The following is a 21,860-nucleotide window of genomic DNA, read 5'->3' as shown; positions in this document are numbered from 1 at the left end:
AAAAATCCTTAGCCGTAACCGAAACCGATTCAAAAGTTTCGGATAAAAATGTATTCATTGGTTAATTGGGCTTACACCTTTTATCATAGGTGTCGCCATAGTACATAAAGTGGCTATGTGGTTCGCGAGGCATCGTGCTATTTGAATTTTACATTTTTTAAATTCTAATATCCGTAACCGAAATTATTGAAGCTTTCGGATAACCCGAAATGATTTGATATCCGTAACCGTAACCGAAACCGGTATAATATTATTTTAATATCCCTAACCGTATCCATAACCGAAACTTCATATCCTTAACATCCCTGATTGGAAGTCGGCAGATGTTCAGTTTGTAGGGTATTGCGCTTTGTAGAGATCCGTGAAAGGACCGTGCTATGTGAGCATTTGCCGGTATTAGTATTCACTAAACGACGATATTCCGGTTGTATTTCCTGGAAATTCGGTTTATAATACTAGGAGGTATTGCGAGAAATGATTCAATGCTATCAAATGGCTATTCATGATAGGATTGAGGTATTTGTGAAATATAGGGTGATAGTAAATATTACTGTCATTTACGGTTAACTGCAGAAGCACGATCCTTTGTATCTTACCAGAAGAACGAAAAACTTGGCGCTGACCAGATTAGGGGTCATCCATAAAGTACGTCACACGTAAAGAGGGGGGGAGGGGGTTGACAAAGTGTGACATGGTGTGACAAGGGGTGGGAGGGGTCCTAAGTTTTGTGACATCACATTTCAATTGTTTCAAATTTTTGATATAATGTTGATTTCATAAAAAAAAGTGCTTAATTTAAATGGAAATAAAACTAATTTCGGAACTGCTGTTAATTTAATAATTTTTCGATGTGAAATTGCAAAACATGTGACGTCACACTAGGGAGGGGGGGGTCTCAGAAATGTGACCACCTGTGACAAGGACGGAGGGTGGGTCAAAAAATCATGAAATTCGTGTGACGTACTTTATGGTTGGCCCCTTACACCCGTATTCACAAACATTACTATGAGGTCTCACAGTGCGCGTGGACGCACTGGGTCTCAAAAACCTATTTACAGACAATACTTGAGTGGCGGAGTGTTACACATGAACCAATCACAGAGCTCTATTCAACGCTGTGCGTTTGACTTCTCATAACGTAGCTGCTTCACTTAAGCAAACATCGTTTGTGAATACGAGTGTAAAAAAAGTGTTATTTTAATTAGGTATCTAGTTAGAACTATAGTATATTTTATTTTATTATTTTATTGTGTAATGTTATAAAAAATACAACGTGGTAATGAAAAAGCGCAAAACCTGAAATTAAGTTTGTTCGGAATCGAGAGTAGAATCGATTCCACTAATAAAAAAATAGGGTCTAATTTTAACCAAAAAAAATATATTTTAATTACGCCGTGTTTAATCGTTACTTAACTCTATTATCAGAGGCGAATGAACTATCTACGTTAACTACTAACCTACTCATAGGCGTGCATGCCTTGCAATCAGCGTGTGAAAGGTCCAATATATGTTTCCAGAAATGCGTAAAAAAGAGATAATAAAAATTCTTTTATAATAAAAATAAGTTGGGGTGTCTGAGGTTTTGCGCTTTTTCATTAACACGTTGTATATTGCAAATATTGTTATGTAGGTGCCGGCCATGTCACCCCATGCATGTTTATTACATGTATGTTTTAAGCGTGGCCAAAATCAATAGCAAGTTGTCAACTACTGCTTTAGCTCTTTTTCTAAAGTTGTTGCTAATACTTGCGACATTTTTAGTCTAAGTTTATTAAGTTACCTTTAGTGAGCTTATCTTAGTTACTGTGCTTTGTGTGTTTAGGTATATGCTAATGATATCACAAACACGATTTTGCACTCGAAAAGATTAACTGTCTCAGGTGGGAATTTTTCAAGTGAAAAATCATGTTGGCTTGTTTTGATATAAGTATTTTTAGTAAAGTAATATTTAGATTGTTCGCTTATTTCACCATCGGGTCGACGGTTCTTGTTGTGGGTTTCTATCCCATTTGGTGTAAATGTTAGTTATTTGGGCTTATTTGTATTAAATTTACTCGTGTATAGATATTGGGCACATTTATATTAATACATATACATATATAGATAATTAGTCGCCAGAATAGTTACAACCTGATTACCTAATTTATGTAAATTTTCAGTGAGGAATCAAATGTCAAATAATTATTTTTAAACGTAAAATAAGAGGTATATGTTGCGTGTAAAGTGTAAACTGAAAGAAGTATCCCGTTAGTCAGTTTATAAGTTTCAGAAATGAAATGAAATGAAATTATTTATTTGCAGAATGTGGTACATTAGATGTTACATAATGAAATTTCCCTATTTTCTACCACTAAAACAATAAGGTTGAAAATGGTTGATGTTACAAAATGAAATTTCCCTATTTTCTATCACTAAAACAATAAGGTTGAAAATGGTCAAATACCCGAATTGGAGGTGAGAATACTTGAGCCACTATTGACTTTATCAGAGATCGAGTGTCGCCCCCGACGCCGCAATATTCACCGCCGCCGGTCAGGACAAATAACTTGGTTTATGATGGATATTGCAGCCGAGTGTCTGTTAGGCCACAGTAGACATGCTAATTTTAGCATAGACGGTCGGCGATCTTGCGATTGTATCGATGCAGCATAGTGATTTCTGGACTTCATGTGTTCGGATACGGTATTGAATCGCGCGTTTTAACGACTCTATCGATGCAGCATCGTGATTTCGCGACTTCATGTGTTCGGACGCGGTATCGAATCACGCGTTTTAGCCACTCTATCGATGCAGCATTGTGATTTCGCGACTTTATGTGTTCGGACGCGGTATCGAATCACGCGTTTTAGCCACTCTATCGATGCAGCATTGTGATTTCGCGACTTCATGCCTTCGGCGGACGCGGTATCAGAATCGCTCATTTTAGCGACTGCTGTCTCTGTGTCGAGCTTCCGAAAAGCGACTCAATCGTCGCGTTAGGCGTTTTTAATTGTGCAGTGTGGGATGTACGGTATAGATGCATTTAGCTTCTAAAAAGCAGCTAAATCGTCGATCGCCGATGCTAAATGTAGCCATGTCTGCTGTGGCTCTTAGACGTACAATAGTCAGAAGTGCGTGTCCGAGATCGCGGAGACTCGATTCTCGGTTTACTGGCGTTGATTGACGGAGCTCCCAGGTCGAATGACCGTCTGGATACAGCTAAAGGTTTCAGTTCAATATTGCTCAAGTTTGAGATTGAGAGCGTTAGTAACGGTTTAAATCGATCGTCTGTAATTGCCGTTATGAATTAAGATCAAGAAGCTGTTGATGAAGCGATGCTCATATTGCTCATATGTTTAAATGTTAGCTTAGCATCCGTATTTTCCACAATTTGTTGTCAGAAAAATATTATTTTTGTTCTTACACCCATTAAGTATAGTTACACAAACCGCGTATAGTATGGTCTTTGTTGAGAAAAGAGAGTGCCCTTTAAAACTAGGTTTTCTGCTTTACTGACAAAATCGTCTACTTACAAAACATCATGTCAAGAAAAAGTGATTAAAAAAAGAAAATCTTTACCTTCTCAATTCTCGTCTTTATTTTAAAGAGAATTATTCGATTTATACATTACTCGTATGTAAAGAGATAATTTCAAACAGCCTTCGGCCTATAATACCACAAATCATACTCGTAACGTCTTATAATGTACTCGAAGTTTAACGAGGAATTATATCTACCTACATTTGACACGAGTAGGAATGTTGCGTTGCGGTAATTTGGTTTTCCTACTTTTCAGAAGTACGAGTACTTGTCTACAATAATTTCGAATATTGTTTCACATAATGATAATCCAACCGCGAAACTAATCCAAAAACTATTGAAACTAATACCACGTACCTACCTACTAATAGATTCTCTCTCTCTTTCTCTTACACACACAAAATGAGGTTCTGTTCAACATTTTTGGCTTTCTTTTATACCTATAGGAAAACAATATTGAGTGCCTGATCTTCTGTGATTCACAGGTGTTATTGATATAAATAATTATTTTAAGCTCTAAGCTAGTAAAGTAAAGGTTCAAGTTCGGAGCCCAAGACATGCAGTAGCAACAGGCGACTTGTAGCCGTGAAGTGGGTACGTGCACGGCGGGCTACGCCAAAACGCTGTTTTCGTAGTCTCGGGTCTATCTCTCACTGTTGCTCATGTTGGCTTCTCGCTTTGCGTGAGAGGGATGGTAACAATCTGTTCTTCCACTCCGAGCAACTGAACCGACCAACTGGTTGTGCATAATGGAACCCGACGAAGGGTTTTATTCCAATCTAACCAACTAGTTGATCATTTATTTTATTTTGAGAAATATTCCAAAGGGACCAACTAAACCAACTAATTAAACCAGACCAACTATTTTCTTTTTTAACGATACACTTTTTAGTTGGTCTGATAGGAAAAATTATGTTAATTGTCCCCATCTACCACAACTTTGGTATTGAACCTTTTTAATGAACTGGCCATATACAGGGTGTTTCGTGTAAGGTGTCAAGCCGAAGGCAGGTGATAGGTGAGGACTAGATCTATCGATTTCACCCCATGTATGTTCTACGATTTTTCGTAGTTTAGAAGTTCGAACCTTTGGATAACGTTTTTGGAGTAACACAGCAGTCGCTAATTTGCTACAAACAAAATGTTCTTTTGTATGTAAGCTGCAAGCAGTACACCAAGAGTGCAATGTCGAATACGCGTCTGTATGCTACGCCGCTGTGGACAGTGACGCCAACTGGTTTCTACGAGTATGTGTCTTCGATAAAATATTTTCAGTTCAAGTGTCAGTTTCGAGCTTGTAGTTTTTGTATGTATATTCCATCCATTGTGTTTTTATAGTACGAGTATAGTAGGTACCTATGCTTAATAAATGCCAGTATCTAACATGTGAAGAGTAGAGCCGAGGCACTAACCGCGTGCAGTTGTCAGCACATCAGACTGTACATTTCATTACAAACTGGAACCTATTTCAATTGAATAAGGTGCATGTGTTTAGTTTGGTGTGTTGTTGTCTGTACGTCAGACCTTTGTTTTACTTAGGCGTTGTGAGCACACAATGGCGTAACAATATGCTCGCCGGCGCAGGACGACCATACATAATGTCAATAAAGCCTTTCGAACAGACGGTGTGCTGTAAAAATTAATAGAAAACTTTGTTGGAACAACGTTGTACAAGTTGTCTCTATCAGCAGAGAAAAACACCAAGAAATATCTCTAAACATAAATCATATTACATAAATGAATATTTTAATGATTCACATAATCATAATACCTAGCTAATAATCATAAAATCTATAGATCGTTTCATCCACGAAGACGCGCCCCACCGCTTTTTGGTCGAGGGAAGCGCGGGGTGCTGGGAGTTTGATGTAATTTACTTACGTTGTGTATATGAAATACTTGAAATACTTTATTTAATTAAATTACACTTTATATTATTTATGTACTCTTTATCAATGAATAACAAGTGTGTTACAACAATGACGTGAAGTGAGTAACATAGTGTTGCATAAGGTTTTTATAATCGTAAAAAGTATTATTAGTCGTTCTAAGTTACCAATTACTAAATTGTTAGGAAAAACTAGGATCGACAACCGTTCTTGTCTTCAAGTCTGTGCATCGTATGACATACACTTTCGTTCCAAAATTGCCTATAATATTACAACTACGGTGCTTAACTCGACGTGCCGTCGTTGTTTACCGCCAATAGTTCGATACAAAGGAAACACGATAGGGGCAATATAGCCTTATTATGCTGTAAGCCTTTAATAATGAGAAATTTCAGTGTGAAACCGTCTCCCGCTCATAGCCCTAGGGGCATTAGTTCCCGCCAGTTCCCTCAGATAACAGGCTTACACCAGCTTCCGATATTCACGATGATCGTATGAATAAATAATGTTTTGTGCCAAATATTACAAATAAAACACAGAAAAATCTCTAAAGTATAACTTTTTGTATGATTTGGAACAGAGTTTATGATCTTAAAAGAATATAAAAAATAAAATTATAATAAATTATTTTTTTAACAACAAGCCTTTATTCTAAACTAGCTGACCCGGCGAACTTTGTTCCGCCTTAATGGCAATAAATAAGCAGACTTTTTTTTTAATTTCGAACGGGATAAAAAGTATCCTATGTCCTTCTCCTGGCTCTAAACTACCTCCCTGACAATTTTCAGCTAAATCGGTTCAGCCGTTCTTGAGTTATAAGTGGAGTAACTAACACGACTTTCTTTTATATACCCATGTTAACATGGTCATATAAATGGTATGGTGAAGTCAGAAAATTGATATCTTCATTTTAATTATTTAAATTTTCATACAAATCGGATTTTATAAAATTTATTTTGTATGAAAATTAAAAAAAATAAAATAATAATATCAAATTTCTGACTTCACCATACTATTTATATGACCATGTTAACATGGGCTAGTGTCGGCTCATATACCCATTTACCTAACACCCTGTATATATAGATGTATAGATGTATAGATGCATGGTACTAAAACAAAAAAATAATTGTATGCAAGGTTCAAATAATTTCGAAAGGTTGAATCGCTCTTGGAATTTATTCCTTTTTTTCTATTTGCGCTACAAGCTTTCGAAATTATTTGAACCTTGCATACTTACAACAGTGTTTTTAAAAAATATTTTTTTTATTATATTTTTTTTTATACTTTTTAGTTGTATCTCAATCTCAGAGTCCTGGTCATCATTTAGCACCAAAGTGCTCGGGAAGGCGAATCCAACGAACCCAAACTCGATAAGTTTCCGCCGTTTCGTTTAGGAGTTCCTATGGCCATCTCCTGACTGCATCAGACCAGCTCAATGGTACCATAACATTGCATTGTCATCGTACTTACATAAGTATACCAAATTTCAGCTCAATTAGTTGAGGAGAACTGGTCTTCATTTTGAATTGATGAACTGGAATTCAGTTGCATCATTTGCCCCACACATAGTACTCGTAGTAACAAGTGAAGTCAATATAATGCTTGTTATAATTATAATAATAAAAAGTAGAAATCAATAAAGCGGTCGTAGGTATTATTAAACTACCATCCTCCGACATGCATAGGTTCTGAAACATATTTTCCTATTTTTGTTTAGCTAAATAGAAAGCTTAACGTGTGTCAGGGTCTTATTTTAGAATCACAATTTTAGCGATATTTGGATAAAAATGTTTAGTGTAAAGTAGGTCGGCCATCTGAAAATAGCGACAAATGACCGTCCGTATTTAAATAGTTAACCATGCAGATTAGGTACTTATATTTCCAATGACCTAAATAGGAGTGACAGAGTCACTCCATTTTTAGGGTTCCGTACCTCAAAAGGAAAAAACGGAACCCTTATAAGATCACTTTGTTGTCCGTCTGTCTGTCTGTCAAGACCCTTTATCTCAAGAACGCGTGGACGTATCAAGCTGAAATTCACATGAAATACTCAGGTCTATTGTCCCTTCAAGCTGTGAAAATATCAAACTTCTAAGCCAAGCGAATCAAAAGATACAGCTGATTATGTCGATATTTTCAACAAATTTTCGACACTCGCAAAGGAATCAAAACCTACAGGATACTTCCCGTAAACTCAGAATTTTGAAATTTGGCATGAAGCATTGTCATATAATGCAAATATAGGAAAAATTGCGAAAATCACATTTTTTAGTTATATAATATATTAAAAAATATTTTAATAAAATGAAACTTACTACCTTATTTCTCACGAACGAATAAAGGTATCAAATTGAAATTTATACCAAATACCTAGGTCTATTGCCCCTTTAAGCAGTGAAAAAATCAAACTTTTAAGTTAACGCGATCAAATGATGCAGCAGTTTATACCGACACCTTAGACGAATTTCCGTCACACGCCAGGGAATCAAAACCTACAAGGTACTTCCCGTGAACTCAGAATCTTGAAATTCGGCACGAAGCAACGTTATGTAGTACAGATAAAGGAAAAATTGCGAAAATGATAAATTTGAAGTTACATAAAATATTAAAATATTATTTTTGCTTACATGACATAAATATTTTTTTAATAATTATTAACTTACTACCTACCCTTTTTCACATGAACGCGTAGAGATATTAAAGTTGAAATTCATATCAAACATCTCTTAAATCTAATTGCCTCTAAACTGTGAAAAATTTTAAATCAACGCAAAAATTCAAAACGCTGAGGTAGGTACCTACCTATAATCATAATACTCGTAAGTAATTTGATTTAATACGTCATAAATTGTAAACCGCTACGTTTGTACGGCGGAACCCTCGGTGTGCTAGTCCGACTCGCACTTGGCCGGTTTTTTTTAATGACAATGCAAACAACGTCGCTATGGTTGTACGTACATATCTACATATAAGGTATACGATCACGAGAATCATTCGTACTCAGGTCACTGTGCTTGTTCCCGCCAGTCACTAACATATTATATCATTATTATACTATACATACATAATATGCGACAGGGTTGGAAAAAAAACAGTTTTTTTTTAATTTTCTAAAAACAGATCAAAATGTTTTAAACAGGTGTTTTTTTTCTTTATTAATAGTTTAGGCCATCAATTTAAAATCAATCAGACTATAATAATATTTCATTTATAAGGTACTCGTAGGTATAAATATTCTACTTCTTTAGTTAAGAAAACTTTCCACATAGAGCGATTTCCACAATATCTTGCTTGGTTCTAACGAAAGCAAACCGGAAAAATTAAAATTTTCGATAACAATGAATTAACTGAAAAGACCATAGATTGGTCCCTATATGATTTATAGACTAGCGGTTGATTGTATTATATCAAAATGTGAAAAGTCCGAAATTCGGCGATTTTTCGAGTCGTGCTCAGCTAGCACAAGTTATTCATTTGGATTTACATTATACTTTACGATTTTAGGTAGCTAACGTATCGTTTTGGGTGGGCTACTAGCATAGACTCAAATGGTATAGGTATTATTATGTAAAATAAGTCTTAAATAAAAACAGCATTTTAATTAAAACTGTTTTAAAAACTATTTTAAACACTGTTTTAATCATGCCAACGCTGATATGTGACGACCCAGGATGGCTGTCTGTGCAATCAACGATCCCAACCCCTCGCCTCGCCGGGGGCTGTCTAGCGACCTGTAGTTATGTAGCCAGTCCATTACTGACATGTCTATTAGTTCTATTAATGTTATTGAAGTTTCCAATGCAAATTCCAATATTTATGTATAATCCGTCCGACAAGAAAACAGGCAACAATTATTACTCGGTGGATTGAAATATAAGGTGAAATGAAAAGGAATACCTACGGAAATTAGTATAGCATTTTAATGGAAATACAAAATAATGTATTGATTTAAAGAAAAAAAATTAATTGAGGTCCCTTAGTAATGATATAGAAAAATGCAAAACATTTTCACATTTGACTGCGCATTGTCAGCTAGAAAACGGTTGTTGAACTGAAAACATGATATTGTGACGAAGCATTGAACGATCAGTCTATCCACCAGAGATGCACGTGTGTAGTAGTAGCCTTTTCCTCTTTATTTAACCACAGTGTTAACTATCCATTTGCGTTTTTGCTCTCGCTCTCATCAAATGTTTATTCTTTGCGATAGAACGAGACGACATGACCGACAATGGGTAGTTAACACTGTTGCCGACAGTACGTAGCTAACAATAGTAGTTTTTTCCGGTACAACACGTATTTACAAGTCAGCTTTTGCTTGCCTCGCGGGTAAGCTGCTGCGCCGATGCCGAGTTAAAAACATCGTTCGTTTATGATTAAATATTAGGTTTAGGTTTAAAGAACTTTATTCTCATAAGAAATTTACATTTCACTTATAATGAGATACTAAAATATTTAATAAATAATATTTAAAAATAGATTCGAATCTGTGATTGGTTTTTAAATTGAAATTCTACAAATGACATGTTTAAAATCTACGATTGAGTTTAAATTGGGTTTTGTGCAAACCGAAGTTATGTTTTAAAATATTTGTCTTTAGCGCTGCTTCTGAGCGCACAGCGCTCGAATTGTCAAGCTACATTTGGTTCCGTACATGCCACTAATTCATCTCTAGGGGGGCTACTCCCCTCAACGTTATCCTTCTTTTTTGATACATCCGTCCCATTCACTCATCCCGAGGTTCTGATATGTGCAAGAGCAACAGATAGAAAGTAGCCCCGCGGCGTCCATGAACACTGCCAAATTATTAGAGTGATTCAAATGAATGTTTCCCATACTAATGATGTTCCTCCCTAAACCATATTTCTCTTCGCTAAGGATCGACACCATTAAAGACTAAATTTCAGTTTAATCTGACGTTTCCTGAGAATTCCCTAAGAACATCTTCTAAAATCCAGGAAGCTTTATTGCTTTGTAAAATTATTTCCTTTTATTCAACATTTCAGAGAGCTTCACAGAAAGTCTTAACAGATTTCAGAAAAGTATGTGGTTTCACAATTTCATAATGGAGTGATATAACATTTCTGTGAAGATTACCTTAGAAGTACTTATACTCCTTTACCAGATTCGTTTCAGTATTTTTCTTTACAATTAATAATTTCACAGTAACAAAAGTAAAGCGTCTAGTCTGTTTGAATAGAAAGTGTAAAAGCGTTATTATAGGGGTTTATATTTAGGTAAACTGAGTATGTTTATTAATATGTATTGACAGGTTTCGCTATTGCATATTGAAATTGTGTCAGAGTCTAATAAATCTCACTGTAACGGTGCACGATTCCAAATGTACAATTAGCGCACCTACGAGATAGATCCAACATGCTAACTTGTCTTGTCTTTAATAAATGTTTGGTAGTTAATAATGTGCTATCAACAAAATGAGGATGTTTTAATATTATGTTAACTTATTTTTTTTACTTATACTCGTACCTAACAACGAAATTCTTTAGAAATATCCTTCTATAATCTACTTTACTGATACTATGAAATGGTGTTTGGTGAAAATGTAGTAAAATTGCTTGCCGGGAGTTGAAATTTTTTTTATGAATAGAACGGTAGTACCAATTACACTATTCAAATAAGACGTAACAAAGTTCAGAATATCATTTTTTTTATCCACAACGAGGAAACTCTTTGCCTGTATCTCACCTGATGGTAATTGATGATCAGGCCGAAGGCGGAAGCGAGCTTTACCCGGAATCCTCCACCACGGAGGAACTGGCTACCTTACCTCTAACTGTAGGAACACAACAATGATGTTAACATTGTTGTTATGGCGACAGACTTATTTATAAACAATTTAACTTAGGAAAACTACATTTTAGATGCGATTATTTTCACAGTAACCCAGACATTATATTTTGTTGCAGCGCTGGGCGATATGCCGCGCTGCTACATGGTGAAGAAGGCCACCCCGCGGCACGAGGGCCCTCCCCCTTGCAGCCCCACCGAGGCCTCCGTGGCCCCCCCCTGCTACAGCCCGGCGGAACAGCCGGCCGTCACGGGTAAGCATCATTATTATGATCATCACTAGCGGCCGCACGCGACTTCGTACGCGTGGATCCCGTTTTACCCCCTTAGGGGTGGAGTTTCGTAAAATCTTTTCTAAGTGGATGTCTACGTCATAACATCTACCTGCATGCCAAATTTCATCCCGATCCGTCCAGTGGTATGGGCTGTGCGTTGATAGATCACTATGTCAGTCAGTCACCTTTGAGATTTATCATCGAGACCAGTTCTCAGTCACTTTTCCTTTGTTCATGCTGTAACACGACATATCACAGGATTTACATTCTGTAGCAGTTTAAGTTGTGTCTATCAGATCAACATTCGTAGCAAATCTGGGAACATGATCGTCATCTTTAAGAAGAATCTTGGTTTCTTGCTGTGCCAGTCAGATTTTAAGACCTCAGGGCCTATAAGGAGAGTCTCTTAATATACTGCATTTTTAATGTGCAACTAAACTGATTCAGTCCTACTATGTAGGAGTAACTCGGAACAACTATACAAAGTTTACCTACTCAGGTACAGACCCGTTCTTAGACGTGATGTCGGAACCCAAATCCCGCGAGTCAAGTGAGTTCAGAAGACTATCTATGGTCCAATGGTTTACATTAAGGCTGAGTTGCACCACCTAACTTTGACCGTAACTATTACGTTAACCGGTCTGTTTTGTATGGAGTTTGACAGTTTTGACGTTGATCAAGGTTAAAGTAAGATGGTGTAACCCACCCTAGTTGTTTAACTATTGGACCATAGAGGCGATCAGCTTAGGGCTTTCTATTTATTGAGAAGCGTAGGTCACCTTTGTGTTCCAGAGAGAACGATCCATAGCGTTAAAGGACTCCACTCAAACTCATCGATTTTCTCCTTAAAGTTTATAATACTTGCACCGTCATGTTCAGTTTTGTACAATATATTATTTTGTTTTCAAACACGGGTAGAACGCCGCGAGGCGTACCAGATATTATGATGGTTAGTGCTTAGTGGTGGTTACTGTTCGCTCATGTAGACGTGGGGCTTAGTGCGGAGCGTGTAGCAGCCTAAGACTGCGTAGGGCAGCTTAATCGAACGTTTCAGTAATGCACAATGTTTGGAAGATAGGACTTAATTCTTATAGATGCTTAAATGATTCAAGTGACATGTGAATGGACTTTAGACCTTAATTCACTAACGTAGCGGAATTCCAAAGCTTAAATGTACAAGTACAAACCCTTTTGCGCATCTTCCAACAACTTGCTTATGAATGCCCTAAGAAATAACCGTTCTTAAGCCTCTCCTAATAACAGCTAATCTGGTTTTTAAGATCTCAAATAAACTTTTTGTATTAAACTACTACCTAAATATTTAAAATGCCAATAAATGTTGAAGTGCATTTTAAAAGACTGCAGAAAATAAATGACTCATAATCATAAGTCATAAAGATTTTATGACTTTAAATGGACACTACTAACTGGTACGACATAATGCATGCATCGGTGACCGAGTATACCTAGAGCCGGCGTGAAGGTGCAAAGTTCGCATGTTAAGAACAACACCAACACTGCTTGCATGAAGATTTCCAAGCGCTGAAATGCAGGGAGAACTTTGCCTAATTGTTTAAGTTTGTCATCCCATTCTTATGGTTCCGTGTATTCGTGAGAAAGCGTGCGAGACGTTATGCTATGGTACCGCGAGCTAAGCCAACTCCGCTAAGTAGTACCAAAGGTAAGCTTGCGTGACATGTGTAGGTACTTTCACATTTCACTTGCAAAGGTACGCAGCATAGCGGCGAGTTAAGCTAAGTTACCTATAAAGCTTTACTTATGAGATAGGATGGTACTCATGAAGTAGATTACGCACGGTGGCGCTGTACAATTCATTCACGATCACGATACGATGGAAATGTGTAGAAAATAATCCCGATGAACAAACTATAATTTTTGAGGAACTTTTGCTATGTAGTTTTTCTGCAGTTACCAAAACAATAACGGGCGGAAAATGTGCAGCAAACCAATTAAGCACCGCTTGCGCATACACGCGGCTGTACACGGTACTGTTCAGTGTTCAGTGGAGCAGCCTTGTTTGTTAATATCGTGCTCGTATTATTCGGCTCCTATGCAAATCAAACATCAATTTCCTAAACATCTATGATGCTGCTGGGGTTTTCGCAAAATCAATTACGGAGCTGTCAACTCGATCCCTTTTGAATGGAAACAATAGGATGCAGCAAAAGGCGACGAGGTTCGGCACGGTTCAACCATTTTACCAAATGATTGGCGCTTAAGGCAAACGGCAGATCGTTCAGGTATGTGAAATGAACTTCGCGATGAAACAGCGGGGCAATGTCAGTTTGTCAAAGGGTTCTAAGAAATACTGAGACACGACCATACCTCATCTTTATTTTTTATTTATTTACACATAGAAAATATTAATTAAGATGTCAAAATGTATATAATTATTAACAACGATTTTGACTAATGCCGATAATAAAATAAAAAAAAATCTGACTTTTAATAAAATACCAGTCTGCATCTACGATTTTGTTCAGTTTGTTTAAAACGTGTTTCGCAATTTCGGAGGTATTCGTAAAGTTCCATATATTTGGATCTAATGACGTAGTGTCGAGAGATTTTTGTACACCTTAAAATAGATTTTCAACACTTGCAAATGTATGAGCGCTAATAAATCAGACCAGGGAATCGGACTAGGGTGTGAAAGGGGAACGTGTTAAGGGCTAGATTAGTGTGACAGCGTTGTCGGCATTGCTGTCCCACTGTGGAGAGTCCTCAAACAGACGTGTGTAACACGAGGACGAGTGTCCATTGCGTTTCCATCTAGGCCGTTTGGTGTGAATGCAGGTGGAAACGGTCAAACGGTCGGCTATCCTGAAAACATGATGAGTAATTTAATTTTTGAATTTTTAGAAAACACCTGTTACAATAATACGAATTCTTATTTTTCAAATAAAACCATATTTAAAATGAATGTTTACGAAAACGTTGAAGTTGATTTTTCAAGGCGAAGCTGCAGATGATAAAAGATGCCGCGAGCGCGATACCGTGGACGCGGCGACGGTATCTGTACTCATTAACTGAGCTCCCTTGCGCGGGGTTCGCAGCGGATATGAGCCCAGGGCTACCACAGCATTGAGCGTTTTTATCGGGTCAAGTTCATGCGAAGTTTCGTTTTAAGGTTGGACAGTGGGACCCGCTCTCTCCGCTATTCGCCTGTCCATCAGCGGACTATATCTCATGAACCGTTATAACTGTGGATGCGGCGACGGTATACTCATTTCGATCGCAGTGGATATGAGCTCAGGGCTAGCACAGCATTGAGCGTTTTTGTTGGCTCAAGTTCATGCGAAGTTTCAAATGAGGACGTAACATAGCACAGCAGTCTTGTTTTAAAGTTTGACAGCGGGACTATGTTTATCTATGTTTTTTGTCTGTCAGCGGACTGCATGGACCGTTATAACTGACGCTATGTAAGTACCACAGAATTGAGCGTTTTTTATTGGGTCAAGTACCTACATGTGGAGCGTACTTACGTTTAATGTTCCGTAGTTCGTTTCATCAAATTTTTCCATGGCTGTTAAAGCAAATAATACGAAAAATTTAATAAAAATTAATAATTATTAAAAGCAATGCATCGCTCACTATAACTATGCCAAGAGGAAACTATTTATTAATTCTTTTACTACCTCAGATATTAATGCTCAAGGCTACGACAACAGTTCTAAAGTTTCTTTTGAACGTCTATCTAATTATTACGATTCGGAGATGTGTTTAGTATCTAAATGCAAGTGTTTTATAACTCCATCATCTCAGTATACTTTGGTGTTCTTATGAAGAGAATATGCAAAAAATGCACTCAGGTTGGAACCATATTAAAGTGGGCAGTATAACATGTACTTACAACCAACCTTCTTCTTTTTCACTGCTGGATAAACGCCTCTGCATTTTCCGCATCCAGGTAGGTTCTAAAAAAAACCACTACCAAAACAGAATATTAAATGGATGCTCTGTGAACAGTCCAACAGTCGGTCAGGTATCTAAGTAGGTACTTGTCACATCAAACCGTGAGAGATTTGAAGGGTCTTTGTATTTCTATGTATCACTCAGAAGCATCAACAATACTTTGTACTTGTTGGGGGTATTCCCCCACCCACGTCAGCCGCTGACGTGTGGCTGTGATATTATTATACCAATAGTAAAGAATTTCAGGCTTATCATTATATTATTACTAGCTGACCCGGCGAACTTTGTTCCGCCTTAATGGCAATAAATAACGGGATAAAAAGTATCCTATGTCCTTCTCCTGGCTCTAAACTACCTCCCTGACAATTTTCAGCTAAATCGGTTCAGCCGTTCTTGAGTTATAAGTGGAGTAACTAACACGACTTTCTTTTATATAATAGACAAAGAAGAAGATAGATAGTTGCGGTCAAAGTCAGGTGGTACAACTCAGCCTTAGTATTACATCAGAGCAGTACAGTATTTAGCCTTTATAATAATTTTTCCTATAGGTACGATTCCAGGTAAATTAATCCAGTCTCATCCTTCGTAGCTATTACTTATTTTAGCTCAAACCTTGGTTCCAAATAAAGCAATTATTCTTATCCAATCAAAATATTCCATTGTTTAGTCTGTTATTTTCATCTACAACGAATATAATAATGTGTTAGAAAAATAAATCATTTATTTTTATCTCATAATTCCATAATCTTTGTAGGCGTTTTAGTTTGGTACACAATGTATTAGAAAAATAAATCATTTATTTTTATCTCATAATTCCATAATCTTTGTAGGCGTTTTAGTTTGGTACACAAGCGTAGGTGCCGTGATGAGCATGAGCTTAAATAATACTAGTCTAAAAATGATATTTAAGCTTCACTTAATTTAATTTAAAATCACTATCAAATTAAATACTCTATAGTAGTCCTAACACAACTACACAATCGTTGTAACCTGTTGTGACTAGGGTTGCCAGGTCCAAAAACACAAAAGCCGGACTCTGTGCTTCATTTAGCCGGACATTTTACCTTAAATGCCGGACATGTGAACATCCTGATGCATGCGCTTCGTATTATTCTGTGGCTCGACTATCGCCCCAAATAAAAAGCCTAACAAAAGCCGGACAGGCCGGACAAGCTAATATTTGGCCGGACAAGACCGTAAAAAGCCAAACATGTCCGGCTTTAGCCTGGCAACCTTAGTTGTGACTGACCTAATCAGTTGTAAGCTAAATTAATCCGGGCTAATTTAAAATCAATTCATCCCAAATAGTACGCGGGTGAGCGCGGGCTGTAATACCGGCTGAGGTGCACTGGACACGCGTCCACCGTTTACAATCGCTGATTGAGCACGCTCTGAAATTGGCAAATACCTGGATATATGCCTAGTTTAAACGGTGTGAGAGGGAATTGAACTTTTGTCGCAGTACTATGTCAATGTTTAGGAAATCTAACTGCATTTTTCAACAATTTTTCATTTCATTCATTCAATTACAGTGAAATACAGTTGCGGAAATGATAAAAAATTCATAATTACCTACATTTGGTGATCTGTTTGTAATAGACAAGATCGTTTGTAAATATTATGAAAAACGTAACTATTCTCACAAGAAACCTTTCTAACGTAACTTGAGAGTTAATTTTTTTAAGCTTTATAACAATAAAAGCTTATGAAAATATTAAACAACAGAATTAGTTTTCGAAGAGTTTCAACTTTTTTGCTTATAAAAGTAATGAGTTTGAAAACCTATATTGTGACATTAAACGTGGTATAACAGGAGCGTTATTAGCATATTGTACCTATTAACTTGTTCGGTTCTTTACAAAGAATCTAATAAAGGCGTTTATCGCGTGTAACGTCGTAGTAAAACAAGGAGATTTTTAAAGTGGTTAGGTGACATCAAGTTCCAAAAACACTTTGGAGATGAAATGAACACGCAGAATTTATTCGCAGCTAAGGAAACAGTAAGCGACAGCGCACACTGGGCGACAATCGCGGCGACTAGACGCGCGCGCGAGTAATTTCATATACAGGGTGTGGTTTTGTAAAACAACGCCATTCTCAGGGGTGGTAGTATGTATACACGACACTGTTGCCAAAAGAAATATGGAATGAAAAAATTGAAAATATGGAAAAATCCATGAAATCAAGACAATGGTATTATTAGCGGGCGAGCTAACAGACAGTCTCTCCGCTCTCCCGGGGTGGCGGCCGCATGTGCTCAGTGGTGTAGCGGGGTACGCGGGGGTGGTGGGGGAGGTAACAGGCGCCAGGCGCCGACTCGAAAGGCCGTTAGGAGCCGTTTTAAAAAGGTTTTTTAGTATTAAAGTAATAGTTAAAATTTTAATTCTATTTTTCTTGTAATTACTTTCACGTGTACTACCACCCCTGAGATGGGCGTTGTTTTACAAAACCACACCTTGTATAGCTGACTCCGCGACTCTGTCGCCACGACAAGCTATAGTGAAATTGACAAGAACAGTACCTCTAGTAGGAAAAACTTTCGAGTTCGTTTCGTTGCGTATTCAAAGTGTCATCGAAAAATTTTGTATGAAAAATTAAACAGCGCCCCCTATATTATAGCCGCCCTAGGGGGCGCTGTTTAATTTTTCATACAAAATTTTTCGATGACACTTTGAATACGCAACGAAACGAACTCGAAAGTTTTTCCTACTAGAGGTACAGGCGTCAAGTCGCCGCGTCTCAACGCCTCGACTGTCGCCCAGTGTGCACTGTCGCTAATAATAATAAGTCATTTATTTCAACACAAGTCATAGGTTACAGTTAATAATTATAATAATAATATATTTAATTTAATTTCATTTAAATCCATTCATCCATTTACATCCATTTCCAGGTTAAATGTCTACTCCTCAGTGAACACTTTTTCACTGAAGATTATAAAATATATGTCTACCGTAGTGACAAAACACGTAGCACACAAAACACTACGCTTCTTTTGCCTGACTACAAAAATGTATATGGAAAACAATTATTGCAATATCAAATACCTAAATTAATCAATGAATTACCCGCTACATTAAAAAGTGAAATAACGGTCCAAAACATAAAAACTAAACTTAAGCATTATTTCTTAGCCTTGTCTCACACAGCAGAAATAACTGAAACTAAAACGCAAAAAATCACCCCGTGTGAGCTAACAAGACATGATAGCACCGCGTCATCATAATGATCGGCCGGAGTGGTACTCGCGCGCAGTAAAATATTTAACTTTATAATATGCTCTGAATGATTGAGTCTGATGTCGAATCAGCGGTGCACAGTAAAACCAAAACTGGTTTTTGTGACACCGTCAATAGTTATCATTAATATAAATGCTATGTAACTTGTTTTAAATAAATAAATAAATAAAATTTCATATTTTTAAATAAATTAAATTCAAACAATTAAAACAAATCAATTTTTACATTTTGCTAATAGCTGCTGTCTAAATGGCATGCGATTTGATTGAGGTGCCACTAAACTTGTCCAATTGTTACGTGGTTGCTAATTTGGGAAATGGATTGTCCATTTGCGGAACGAGATTAATTTACGTTACATCAAATTTTAGGCCAGCGATGAGTAGGATTTCGTTAATGAATTGTAGTAATTCTGTGTCTATGAATCGAAATGAAATCCATCGTTCTGATTCTTATTTGATAGCCCATTTATCGAGGAAGGCTTTAAGTTAACATGTGTTGCAAAAACGGGAGATATTATTCAAACTACATATTTCCACGCGTACGAAGTCTTTAGTTTGTCGATAAACAAGGATATATTCAAACGTTCAGTCCCTATCAAAGTGAGCATACATGGGAAAGACTTAGTCGTTTTGCCGATTGAAAAACTGTAACAAAAAATCTGAAACGTCCGGGAGCTCTAAATGCTTTTAGTTTTTTCTTTCCAAACTGTACAAACACGAATGGAAATAAACAAAACTTACATTGGGTTTTAAAGTGCCCGTTCGGACTTTGTGTAAAACATATTCGAGGTTTATTTAGTTCTTGATTGTGAGCAAGCGGAGCTCAGTGGGCTGAGTGTGAGTACACATCAAACGCCCTCACTAGGGAGCGCATTAAAAAATATATGAAAATTTTAGTTTTTGATAGTTTTCACTAGGGGCGCTGTACAATCCGTCATACATTTAATGTATTTTTTTAGCTTAGAGCAGGATGGAAAGTTGTATCTCGCGCGCATTTTACGTTTCTCCTAAGCTGCCGTACTCCTGAGTATCTAAAAGTCACCTGCATTCATTACGTAAGCCTAATTTCATCTTAAACTGTGAAAAAAAATTATGCCCATTTATTTAATGCCCAGTTTGTTACGAGGCAGCCCTAGATGCCGTCCTGCATCGTAGTGATCTTGGTGACAGTGAGATTTCGAGGTCAGAGTCGACACAATACCAACTCGAAATGTAAACAGAATAAGAAAAATATTCTCATTAGAAATGTAAGCTCCTTTATTAAAGACGCTAATAAAATAACTTTCTCTCCGAGTCGGGAATTGTAAGATAAATAAATCTTGCCTCGATATTTGCGATTTATTACTTATGCTGTTTGAGAGCATAAAAAAGGGTTTCTGTTTATAACAAGTTAATAATAAGTAAACATCTTAGGATACTTGAATAAGTTATGAGTAAATAGGTTAACTAAAATAACGGGCTCGTCTTTTACAACATTTCCAATTTAGGATCGAACACGGTTTTTTCACATTCGATTTTATCCAGGAGTTTTTATTATTTTAGAAATTGAATCACAACTTAGCTTCAATAGTTGCCAAATCTTGGATATTCTAATTACCTTGTAGCTAATTACCTCCCATTACCATCCGCATAATACCCTTTAAGCTTACGTATCACGTTGGTATATACATATAGCATCAATCATACTCCATTTATGTTCATTGTGCTTTGGATCCGACTGAATGGCAGCGAATACAGCCGATGTTATTCAAGTAGTAGTATGTATTACCTGACGGATTCAGTTTCCATGCAACTTTGATCAATCATAGACACATGTATTAATTAACGTACATACCTAGTTACATTAGTTACCAAAGTGGCGATTCAACGCTAATTTACCATACCTATAGTATTAGGTATGAGGTATTTGGTATGTAGACGCAACGTAATTATGCGGGTTTGAGATTACAAGTCAAACTTCTAGCTTGTATTATTGGTGCTTTCTTAATATTGGAATTGTGAGTTTCAACCGTAGAGATGTGAAGAGATGCCAACTAACGGGCTGAGTTCGAAACTCAGTGTTTCATTAGAAATTCACACACATAAAGTAAGCAATCAAAACATGTGCTTATTATCCACTGCGTTATCAGTACTCAACGTTCGAATAAAATCTTTAGTACCTACTATGCAACCAAATGTAAACAGTTTACATTATGACGTCGCTGCTGTCATCGTTGCTTTCACGAGCAAAGTGTTCTGTTTTGGGCATATTGCTGCGACACCGGCCATGATAAATAAACACAACGCTACGTTGATAACTTACATTATAACGATAAGTTACATAGTTTACCAACATACTCGTATTTCTAGCTGCCAGAACTTGAACGCTACCATCAGTGTGCTTACCATTAGGTGTGCTAATATGTGTGTGTAATTTTTTACGCAGTCGCTAGCGAGCACACCTAACGTAAACTCATGGTAGGTACACAGTTGTTTTATGTTTCATACGTTATTATTGAAAGTAAACCAACTCAAATATATGCTGCAGCTAACAACCACTCCGTAAAGTGGTAAAGTTGCACGAAGTTAATATGAGATGCTACAATTAAAGTTGTTACGTGTAAAGTTAAACGACGCTAAGCTGTAATATCTCTCGGCAAAAGATTATTACCGTTATTTTATTTAACTTATCGCACAAAGTTCACATAATTAGAAAAGTTATCATACTTACCTATTACTCGTACACGTTATTTAGAGCTAGCAGTCTTCTTTTAAAATATTTGTAAAGTAGTAAATGAATTAACACGGTTAGAACGTTCATCTTAGATATATTCATAATAGGTTACCTACTAGATTCTTCGACTTTGTAGGCTAAACATATTTTAAGCTAGACTCAATTTGACGGCGATTATCATTGACATTCCATACACCAGAGGGCTTAGTGTGAATTTACATCAAACGTCGTCACTAGCAAGCGCTTTAAAAAAAATGAAGATTTTAGTTCTTGAAAGTTTCCGCTAGGGGCGCTGTACAATCCGTCATACATTTTAATTTCACTTTTTTACGCAATCGACATCGAATGCGTTTGACTAAGGGCCTGTCCAGGAGGGCGAATTCGCCGCGCATACAAGAGCGTATTGTATGACGAGATTTACGCGCGAATTTTCAAATCGCGCGTGTCTTGTGGATGCAATGTATCTCGCCAACGCGCGTATA

At 37.0% G+C, this 21,860-nt stretch overlaps 1 protein-coding gene across 1 annotated transcript in view; it reads left to right on the top strand.

The window, feature by feature from the left end:
* The first annotated feature begins 11,349 nt into the window (after nt 1-11,349).
* LOC114362523 (zinc finger protein SNAI2) overlaps nt 11,350-21,860 on the top strand; it is a 41,511-nt gene continuing 31,000 nt past the window's right edge. Inside the window, exon 1 of the mRNA XM_028317958.1 lies at nt 11,350-11,473. Within this exon, the coding sequence (XP_028173759.1) occupies nt 11,350-11,473 (124 nt within the window). The remainder of the gene's footprint in view (nt 11,474-21,860) is intronic.

This window comes from Ostrinia furnacalis, unplaced genomic scaffold, assembly GCF_004193835.3.
Source record: "Ostrinia furnacalis isolate ACB-3 unplaced genomic scaffold, ASM419383v2 OfSCF6554, whole genome shotgun sequence".
In the NCBI taxonomy this organism is placed as follows: domain Eukaryota; kingdom Metazoa; phylum Arthropoda; class Insecta; order Lepidoptera; family Crambidae; genus Ostrinia; species Ostrinia furnacalis.
The sequence above is the reverse complement of the archived record's forward strand: the minus strand, read 5'-3'. Positions and strand labels throughout refer to the sequence as shown.